The 11,958-nt window shown below is 36.2% G+C and overlaps 1 protein-coding gene across 2 annotated transcripts in view; it reads right to left on the reverse strand.

Annotated features, from left to right (window-relative positions):
• LOC117324037 overlaps positions 1-11,957 on the reverse strand; it is an 86,507-nt gene extending 74,550 nt beyond the window's left edge. For both annotated transcript variants that reach the window (XR_004531884.1, XM_033879647.1), the window contains exons 1-3: positions 11,855-11,957; positions 6,655-8,883; positions 6,038-6,207 (exon numbers count right to left, since the gene is read on the reverse strand). Coding sequence is in view for 1 of the 2 variants with exons in the window: in XM_033879647.1 (XP_033735538.1) it covers positions 6,038-6,207; positions 6,655-8,689 (2,205 nt within the window). In the remaining variant the exon portion in view is untranslated. The remainder of the gene's footprint in view (positions 1-6,037; positions 6,208-6,654; positions 8,884-11,854) is intronic.
• Position 11,958: the final 1 nt, after the last annotated feature.

Consider the following 11,958-nt stretch of genomic DNA (forward strand, 5'->3'; position numbering starts at 1 on the left):
GTTAGGGGTGTATACTACATCATATCAGGGTTGAGGTTTGTATACTACATCATATCAGGGTCGGGGTTACATTGTCTATATTACTATGTTAGGGGTGTATACTACATCATATCAGGGTTGAGGTTAGGGGTGTATACTACATCATATTAGGGTTGAGGTTACATTGTCTACATTACTATGTTAGGGGTGTATACTACATCATATCAGGGTTGAGGTTAGGGGTGTATACTACATCATATCAGGGTTGAGGTTAGGGGTGTATACTACATCATATCAAGGTTGAGGTTACATTGTCTACATTACTATGTTAGGGGTGTATACTACATCATATCAGGGTTGAGGTTAGGGGTGTATACTACATCATATCAGGGTACCATTGTCTACATTACTATGTTAGGGGTGTATACTACATCATATCAGGGTTGAGGTTAGGGATGTATACTACATCATATATCAGGGTTGAGGTTAGGGGTGTATACTACATCATATCAGGGTTGAGGTGACATTGTCTACATTACTATGTTAGGGGTGTATACTACATCATATCAGGGTTGAGGTAACATTGTCTACATTACTATGTTAGGGGTGTATACTACATCATATCAGGGTTGAGGTTAGGGGTGTATACTACATCATATCAGGGTAACATTGTCTACATTACTATGTTAGGGGTGTATACTACATCATATCAGGGTTGAGGTAACATTGTCTACATTACTATGTTAGGGGTGTATACTACATCATATCAGGGTTGAGGTTAGGGGTGTATAATACATTGTATCAGGGTTGAGGTGACATTGTCTACATTACTATGTTAGGGGTGTATACTACATCATATCAGGGACGAGGTTAGGGGTGTATACTACATCATATCAGGGACGAGGTTAGGGGTGTATACTACATCATATCAGAGTAACATTGTCTACATTACTATGTTAGGGGTGTATACTAAATCATATCAGGGTTGAGGTAACATTGTCTACATTACTATGTTAGGGGTGTATACTACATCATATCAGGGTTGAGGTTAGGGGTGTATACTACATCATATCAGGGTTGAGGTAACATTGTCTACATTACTATGTTAGGGGTGTATACTACATCATATCAGGGTTGAGGTTACATTGTCTACATTACTATGTTAGGGGTGTATACTACATCATATCAGGGTTGAGGTTAGGGGTGTATACTACATCATATCAGGGTTGAGGTAACATTGTCTACATTACTATGTTAGGGGTGTATACTACATCATATCAGGGTTGAGGTTACATTGTCTACATTACTATGTTAGGGGTGTATACTAAATCATATCAGGGTTGAGGTTAGGGGTGTATACTACATCACATCAGGGTACCATTGTCTACATTACTATGTTAGGGGTGTATACTACATCATATCAGGGTTGAGGTTAGGGGTGTATACTACATCATATCAGGGTAACATTGTCTACATTACTATGTTAGGGGTGTATACTACATCACATCAGGGTACCATTGTCTACATTACTATGTTAGGGGTGTATACTACATCATATCAGGATAACATTGTCTACATTACTATGTTAGGGGTGTATACTACATCATATCAGGGTAACATTGTCTACATTACTATGTTAGGGGTGTACACTACATCATATCAGGGTTGAGGTTAGGGATGTATACTACATCATGTCAGGATTTATTTGTTGATAACAGATCTAGACAGACACACAGTTACATACTTTTCCCATCATGTTGGTCGTATATAAATAGATCTCATCTGATATAAAAGTCTACACGTTATCAGTAGATTGAATAATTATGATTAGTTTTGACCTACAAATGGAAGGTGATTGAAATCTGACTACATAATATTCATCACAAATCAGAGATGTTATTTCCAAAGGAATGCAATGTGGCTGGCAGAATGCATATGGGACCTTTTTATCAAATGAAATTTACATTTCAATCATAGATACATCAGATGTATGACAATCATGTGCTCATTGTTATGAGAGATAAAACTTATATTGTCAGACATGTTCATCATGACTCATGTTTCTACTGGTCCTAAATCAACACCTTGGTAACTGTTTCTACCAGTCGAAATAACATTACCATGGTAACAGTTTCTATTGGTTTCTACAGGTCTTAACCCATTATACCTTGGTAACTGTTTCTACAGGTCTAAACCCATTATACCTTGGTAACTGTTTCTACCAGTCGAAATAACATTACCACGGTAACAGTTTCTATTGGTTTCTACAGGTCTTAACCCATTATACCTTGGTAACTGTTTCTACAGGTCTAAACCCATTATACCTTGGTAACTGTTTCTACAGGTCTAAACCCATTATACCTTGGTAACTGTTTCTACCAGTCGAAATAACATTACCACGGTAACAGTTTCTATTGGTTTCTACAGGTCTTAACCCATTATACCTTGGTAACTGTTTCTACAGGTCTATAAACCCATTATACCTTGATAACTGTTTCTACAGGTCTAAACCCATTATACCTTGATAACAGTTTCTACAGGTCTAAACCCTTTATACCCTGGTAACAGTTTCTACTAGTCTAAACCCATTATACCTTGATAACTGTTTCTACAGGTCTAAACCCATTATACCTTGATAACAGTTTCTACAGGTCTAAACCCATTATACCTTGATAACAGTTTCTACAGGTCTAAACCCTTTATACCGTGTTAACAGTTTCTACTAGTCTAAACCCATTATACCTTGATAACTGTTTCTACAGGTCTAAACCCATTATACCTTGGTAACAGTTTCTACTGGTCTAAACCCATTATACCTTGGTAACAGTTTCTACAGGTCTAAACCCTTTATACCCTGGTAACAGTTTCTACAGGTCTAAACCCTTTATACCCTGGTAACAGTTTCTACTGGTCTAAATTAACCCATTATACCTTGGTAACAGTTTCTACAGGTCTAAACCCTTTATACCCTGGTAACAGTTTCTACAGGTCTAAACCCTTTATACCTTGATAACTGTTTCTACAGGTCTAAACCCATTATACCTTGGTAACAGTTTCTACTGGTCAAAAATCATAACCTTGGTAACAGTTTCTACTGGTCTAAATTAACCCATTATACCTTGATAACAGTTTCTACAGGTCTAAACCCTTTATACCCTGGTAACAGTTTCTACAGGTCTAAACCCTTTATACCCTGGTAACAGTTTCTACAGGTCTAAACCCATTATACCCTGGTAACAGTTTCTACTGGTCTAAACCCATTATACCCTGGTAACAGTTTCTACAGGTCTAAACCCTTTATACCCTGGTAACAGTTTCTACAGGTCTAAACCCTTTATACCCTGGTAACAGTTTCTACAGGTCTAAACCCTTTATACCCTGGTAACAGTTTCTACAGGTCTAAACCCATTATACCTTGATAACTGTTTCTACAGGTCTATAAACCCATTATACCTTGATAACTGTTTCTACAGGTCTATAAACCCATTATACCTTGGTAACAGTTTCTACTGGTCTAAACCCTTTATACCCTGGTAACAGTTTCTACTGGTCTAAATTAACCCATTATACCTTGATAACAGTTTCTACAGGTCTATAAACCCTTTATACCCTGGTAACAGTTTCTACTGGTCTAAATTAACCCATTATACCTTGATAACAGTTTCTACAGGTCTATAAACCCATTATACCTTGATAACAGTTTCTACTGGTCTAAATTAACCCATTATACCTTGATAACTGTTTCTACAGGTCTATAAACCCATTATACCTTGGTAACAGTTTCTACTGGTCTAAACCCATTATACCTTGGTAACAGTTTCTACAGGTCTAAACCCTTTATACCCTGGTAACAGTTTCTACAGGTCTAAACCCATTATACCTTGATAACAGTTTCTACTGGTCTAAATTAACCCATTATACCTTGGTAACAGTTTCTACAGGTCTAAACCCATTATACCTTGGTAACAGTTTCTACTGGTCAAAAATCATAACCTTGGTAACAGTTTCTACAGGTCTAAATTAACCCATTATACCTTGGTAACAGTTTCTACTGGTCTAAACCCATTATACCTTGATAACAGTTTCTACTGGTCTAAATTAACCCATTATACCTTGGTAACAGTTTCTACTGGTCTAAACCCATTATACCTTGATAACAGTTTCTACTGGTCTAAATTAACCCATTATACCTTGGTAACAGTTTCTACAGGTCTAAACCCATTATACCTTGGTAACAGTTTCTACTGGTCAAAAATCATAACCTTGGTAACAGTTTCTACTGGTCTAAATTAACCCATTATACCTTGGTAACAGTTTCTACTGGTCTAAACCCATTATACCTTGGTAACAGTTTCTACTGGTCTAAATTAACCCATTATACCTTGGTAACAGTTTCTACTGGTCTAAATTAACCCATTATACCTTGGTAACAGTTTCTACAGGTCTAAACCCCTCATACCTTGATAACAGTTTCTACAGGTCTAAACCCTTTATACCCTGGTAACAGTTTCTACAGGTCTAAACCCATTATACCTTGGTAACTGTTTCTACTGGTCAAAAATCATAACCTTGGTAACTGTTTCTACTGGTCAAAAATCATAACCTTGGTAACTGTTTCTACTGGTCAAAAATCATAACCTTGGTAACTGTTTCTACTGGTCAAAAATCATAACCTTGGTAACTGTTTCTACTGGTCAAAAAGCATAACCTTGGTAACTGTTTCTACTGGTCAAAAATCATAACCTTGGTTTTTTATTGTCATTACACACAATACAGTACAAACTCCCTAAGTACTTACACGATAAAATAAATGAAGTCAGGATAATCTGATTATAACCGGTAATTATGTTTAAGACCTTTTTACAATTATAATTCTTCTGATATTGATTCACAATACTAAAATTCAGGGAAAAAAGGAATTTTCTTGTTGTTGGAGACCATACTTTTCCCCCTCAATATTGACATTTTCTCAGGAAACAGGCCAATATGTGTAAGATCATCTCAAAATTCTAACCACAACTTCTGAAAACCTTTCCAAGAGCTACCTATTGTTACATAATAACCTGCTCATATTAGTCTCCTGCTATCTGTCAGCTGACTAGCTTGGTTACTTCAATACGAAAGATACGGAAACTACCTATGGAGTTTGTCTACAGATCTACAGTGTTTTGGACATTAAAACACCACTGATAGATAAAGGCTCACTCTCTGAAAAGGCATGATCAATGTGGGAAATCTCCTTAATACTGAGTGATTAAAGTAAAGGGATCATGATATCTGTAACAATAATTGTTAGGTTTTTATTTTCTATATTTAGGTTCCTGAGTAAATAAATTTGCAGTCAGAAAACATCTGATATGATGTCATATATCCAATGAACATCACCAAAAAGTCACTAAATCCCCCTTTCATAAATATGTATGGAAATAGATGACACCATTAAAAATTGTAAAATTATATTGATCTTTCTGAGAGATTACATTTCCAAATGTGAATTTGAAATTTCAATTTTATTTTGTTATCGATGGATTTATTCTTTCTGTGTATAATGACTCATGAAGCAAGACAGAGTTGTCTCCCCTCCAGGCAGAAGGAATACATGGTATAGGATTGTATCCCATAAGTTTAATTACTGAGAGTTACCGAGTCTGGTATATATTGTGGTATATATATATTATTGTTTAAAACTTCCAATCTACTACACCTAAATCAAATATACAGGCTAAGGTTGACCAATACTACACACACTCTATAAACACACACAAAATCTGGCTAAATGAGATTTGAATCTCTTGGGTTTAAAGAAGAATGCTATATGACATATGCTTAAATCAACTCATCAGATTTCTGACAAATGGTAATTTAAATTTGGTTTCTGAAATTGCTAGATCTAGATATCAGGGGTTAACTGGAAACCCTGAAGTATATGTCCCAAAATTAAACAAAACTTTGTTTATAACACAGATAGTCACAGATAGTGATAAATCTGGTCTGTCATTTGATCTGACCAATATAAAAAAAATATATATATAAATAACTTTACAATTGCAGTACATACCCTGAAGACAAACTGGCCCTCTCTCTCCTCCAATTCCTTGATGATACCAGCGGCTATAAGACAGGTGACCACCTGTGAGATGACCACTTGGAGGTCATGAGAGGTCAGAATTAGGCGTAAGTAGTGATTCTCATCTATTGATGAACACAGGAACTGAAGTAGCATCTTCCCTGTATCAGAGTGAAACAACAAACGTTACTCTTATCACATCATGATGGATGTATCTGATAATAAGGTCAAGTCTAATAGTCATTCTGCATGTCACAGCTGTTACGTATACACATACTTATTAAAGAAAATTCAGTAGACAGACAAACAAATATTAAATCATTTTTTATACATATGCCCACAAAGGCTTTGCACTCAGTATTGCATTACTAGTTCATCCTTTAAGTGAGGTCCTTCTGTAAGGCTTGAATGGAATTCCTGACAATTGGGGTCAACACCCCTTAAGTTTTCTATATATGCTTCAAAAGGATAGAAGATACATATCTTTCTGGAGGTATACCCCAACACTTAGTGTCAGAGACTGGAATGGCAGTACATGTGTTTGTACAACAAGTTAATCATGCATCATCATTTATATTTACACAACAATATCTAAACTTGTACCTTACCTTCAAATACATCCAGATGTGTGAAGTCCAGTTTGCCTGGTACAGATTCAGGCCATCTAACAGCATCATCTAGATTGACTTGAGGTCTGTAGGAATCATCCACAGTTTTCTGCCTTTCCTTCACCTTTTTCATATTTGGTCTTTCCAAAAGAGAGGAATCGGAGCCTGTCCTTTGTCGGTGGGAAGCTACTTTCTCCTGTAGTTTTTGATAATTATCCCGCAGTGAAGTAAGTAATTTTCCACTTGACATGATACTACCTGACACAGGTACTGTTGCTTTGGTTGGTGTTCTGTATTTACTAGGGCTCACAGTTTCTGCATCTAAATCTGTCTCCATCACTCCATCATCCCCTTGTGACCCTGCCATACCTCCACCAACAGTCTGAACCTTACCTGTTTGTTCCGACTGTCCATCATTCTTAAACAGTCTATGGAGCCTCTCCTGGTCCATCTGCTGCATGGCTTTGTCCAAATCTGTAACAAGTGCTGTCCGTTTTAAAGATGAGGAGCCTTTAAATGCATTCTGTTCATTAAAGTCCACAGACTTGCTACTTTTGGTGGAAGAAATTGGGTCCTTCTTTCTGATGGACATCTCCTCAGCACTTTGAGATTTACTGGGTGTTGATCCGGACCCATGCCGAGACCTACTTTCCATCTGGCCTAGACTAGGACTACGCCTGGCCTCCCCATCAGATTTGACAGATGGGGAGACTGGCCGAGTATCTTGGCGAGGACTGGCAGGGTAGGGGGATATAGCAGTGCTTGCTGGCCAAGGTGAGAATGTTGGTGAGGATCCCTCAGCATCATGTCTACCAGGGGGACTATATGGCTTAGGGGAAAGATTCTGCATACTGTGTTTGTAGGTGGGACTTGTTGGAGAACTAACTGTGGACACATTGCTGGCGTCCACCACCAGCTTCTCAGCCATATTTCCTACGCGATTTTCTCCATTCATATCATGACTCGACTGAAATATCAACTTTGCATTTTTCTGATCTGATTCTGAGGGTATATTGTATTCAGTAGATTGTTTTGAATTCTGAACATGTAGATTATGCATTGAACTTTGAGAACTAGAAACACTATCACTCCCTGATAATCGCCTCTCTCTTCCATCTTTTCTTGGTGTCCTTATCAGTTTATATTTTGTCTGTCCAGACGACTCATCATTACTCTGGTAGCCTGATGACACTGACTGGGCAGTTACTACCTCAGAATGAACATTTTTAATCACAGGAACTTGAATATCACCAACATTATTATCTCCAGAACCACCAGCTGGCAGACAATTAGATGTATTATTTTGCACATTGTTTAAATTGTTACCCAGTTTATTGCCAGTTGGAACAGTTGTGGCCTTGACCTCTGGCATTATATCTGGTTCTGGAGAGACAAGAGGAGCTGTTCCCACCCTAGCTCTTCGTTCAGCACTAAGTTCTCGCCTTCTTTGTCGTCGTCTCTGTAGGTCCTCAGCTTTACTTAGTGATGAGGATGTTGCCTCGGACTTAGGTGCTTCGTCAACTATTTTGACAGGTAATGTCACTGGTGGGGACACTGTTCCCTCATTATCTACCTGTTTCCTGATCTGTCGACTCCGAGGAAGTTTCGTGGAATCCAGTACAGGTACAACAGAGGACAGTACTTCTGTACTGACATTAATATTGCTCTCTCCTTCATTAGAATCTACATCTCTTGTGATGAATCTTCTTCGTCTTGATTTTTGACCACCTGTTTCCGTGTCCTTTGAACTTGCATCCTCACCATTTGTACGTTCCATGGACGACTCTCTGGATCTGGCTCTTTCCTGTCTTCTTTGTCGACGTCTCTCCTCTCTAGAAATCTCCACACCAACAGTCTCAGAGTCTGATTGCACATGTCCCTGGGCAGCACCTGATCTGCTTGCCCCTGTGGTTTTACTGAATACATTGCCCTGTTTTTCTTGGTCACCGCTGACCTGCTGGTGTTGGTCACTGATGTGAAATGACTCCAAAGTGTTCATCACATTTTCAACACTATTGTCATCACAATCAGCCATGTTTAGATTGCGTAAGTGTTTTTGTAATCAAAACAAAAAATCATCCCTGATACTACCTCTCTCTACCACCAAGGAAACACATTGTAGAGAAAACCTCCCTGTGTATACATGTGATAGAGGTCAATCTATTATCTCCATCCATTCCACAACAGCTATGAGGTGATCTGGATCAAACATTACACATGATTGACCACCTGGAATCAAGCAAAACAAAAGGATCAGCTAGTACACTCTTCATATATATCCATTCATCATCAAATCCTGAGCTGTACATATTTAAAACATGATAACACTACCTAGCTAGGCTACAATATTCTTATTAAAAAAAGGGAATACTATATTTAATATGTAACATTAATAATTTAAATTTTGTATGACATGAAAGAAATCTAGACACAATATGCAGACGCCTAGAAAGTCATGTCATATATCATCATACATGCTTGATTGCAGTGATATAAATAAGGCGTTTTTTTTTTTTTTTAACTTTTGTAACAATTATTGTTACTGATTTGATTAAACTTCTGTACAAAATGCATTAATTTGCCACCAGCATATGGAACAAACAATGTTTAAAGTGCAGGAATATTTTCATATACAGTGTATATTGATAAAGCATGTTTGAATTTATATCTCATAATTATAAATATGAACATGTATAATTTGTATATGCTAGATAATTGATTTGTGTAAAACATTTAATTAGTTATTGATTAGAATTATGTGTACGTGGTGAAACACTGTACCGAAAATACTTTTACTGCAGATTTTGAAATTATGATTACACAGCCCTGGAGTTTTTGAAATTATTGTAGCTTATGGTATGGATTTCGCTCATATTTTCTATCTTACAATTATTTACATGTATTGATATAACACTATAGTACTAACTACAACTTTGTTGTGATAATAAATCAAGAGAAATCATGCCATGTCACAATCATGCAAAGATTACTTTTTTATTTCATAAATACAGGCATAGTGTATCAGCATCATTATTAACATTTTATTTTCTAAATTGTTTTAATATTAATGATTTGATTGGTAGTATCACAATATTTGCTATACAACTTGGTACAATGTCTTTTTAGCTTTTATTGTGTTATTTTCGTATCTGAAACACTGACTCTGCATTAACTGCGGGTCATGTGACAGCCATGTGATTACATTTCTACAACATGCTGGGACTGTTCGATTATGAGAGCAAATTCAAATGCTTTGATTGGAAATTTGCGAATCATGATCAGCCCTAATTCGTTTACTATTTCTTATGTTATATTCTAAATTCAAGAAAATGTTAACTTGCAATAATTTCCTGATTTCAGTTTGCCGTTATTTCTAAAGAGTCTAAAGTGAAAGTAGAAATTTACAGCGGCTTACAAGTTACATTGTAGTTGTTCGGAAAAAGTTTGAATGTCAAAACATTCAGATATTGAATAATTTGATTTCTTTTACTTAATCATTTTTTTCTCATATCATTATGCTTATAATTAACCACCTCTTCTCAGTTGCTCCATCATATCTTATAATAAGTCGTCTTACAATCATAATGGACAGATCTAGACTAACTTCTGGTTGAAAATATCGCTCGGTTGATTTTATTCTGATATCTAATTTTTTTATTGGACGTAATTATTGTATATGGATTCTCTCAATACATCCTTAAATTAAAATAATGCTAAATATCATTTTATTTTTGAATCACTCTAGGCTTGCATATTCTAACTGCCATTTTGGTCATAATTTTTACCATCATAATTTAAAACAATATTTGAAAAATAAAGAGAAGAAAGAAGACAAACAAACAAAATATTTTTTTTTAAAAATCAACAGATTTCTATTGTCTCTTATATGAATCAGGTCATATGTAATGCATGCATGTACTTAAATTGACCTGTAAAATAAGGTAGCTATGTATACCTAGATAATATTTGCCCAGAAAAAATGTCGCGCACAAAAATGCCCTTTATTTTACCCAGCAGCCTGCCCTTTTCAAATCCTAGCTAGAACACTGCATATATATACTAATAAACTATTTCAAATGGTTCGTAACTTCGTAAGCAAGTTCATGATCATGTTCGAATTCATGTCCCCATAGAATTATATCATCTTCAAAGTGCTATAAAGGTACACAAGACCAGATAGCTTGAGTTTCTTTCCCAAACACCAGAGTCCTAATATAATTTCACTATTATAGTATACGTATAAATGGTAGCTGGTATTTCACTATTTCCACTATAATTCAATAATACATCTGTTGCATTACTTAAGCTTCCACCAGGAGAGGTGTACATGTCGCTCAAAGCGAGAGTTATGGTAGGTACCTGCATGATTCATGCCCTCGATTGATATGATAATTTTATAATGGCATTACAATGTCACCTGTGCAAGTTTTCTGTAAAATTACCCTTTTAAATCAATCTACTGACTGAATGAAACAAAGGCAAATTAAAAATGCTCCCAAATGGGAGTAAGCCTCTCTAGATCTACAAGCATCACTTTGGATTTAATAACATTTAATTGCTGATGCAAATTTTCTTTATAAGGTGCTGTCTTTGACGGTAATAAGTTTAGGTGCCTTTCTTTTCTGTGAAGCATAAGAGGTCCTATTCTATTATCTATAACTTGCAACCAGAACACTACAATTCATATTAGATGTACAGTGTATTTTCGTTACTACTCATGCTACGATCAGTTGATATCATATCATGATTTATATGAGGAGTGTGTACCTGAGTCAGCTGTCATCAACAGCTTTACTGAAATAGGCACTATACAGCATAATATACAGTATATATATCCTGTAGGATACAATCATACCATGCATGTTTTCTAATATTTATTACTTCAACCTGAACCGACTCGGTCCATTTAGATGTTATCAACTTAAATGACTTGCTTGCCATATAACATGTTAAATCAATTGCATCAGTATGAAACTTCACAAAGTTAACCAAGGCACTGATAACGAATAACACGGTAATTGACAAAAATCGACAAATTAGAGTCTGATTCGAACACGGACTTCTTCCGAGGACGAAAGGGATGCAAGAAAGTTCTAAGAGTGACCGACGTACCCGTACCGACATGATCAGAGTTTAGTCTATCACACATATGTTGAGTAAATAATTATATATTGTTACACGTATTGTTTACTATACTCACAATCCATGTTTTCACGCTAACACTCCATATCAGAGAACGAAAATCGCAATTTTGGAATGTCAGACATGTCAATTTCGGTAAACCAAACAAACACACTTCCGGTA

Source organism: Pecten maximus, chromosome 3 (assembly GCF_902652985.1).
Source record: "Pecten maximus chromosome 3, xPecMax1.1, whole genome shotgun sequence".
Taxonomy (NCBI): domain Eukaryota; kingdom Metazoa; phylum Mollusca; class Bivalvia; order Pectinida; family Pectinidae; genus Pecten; species Pecten maximus.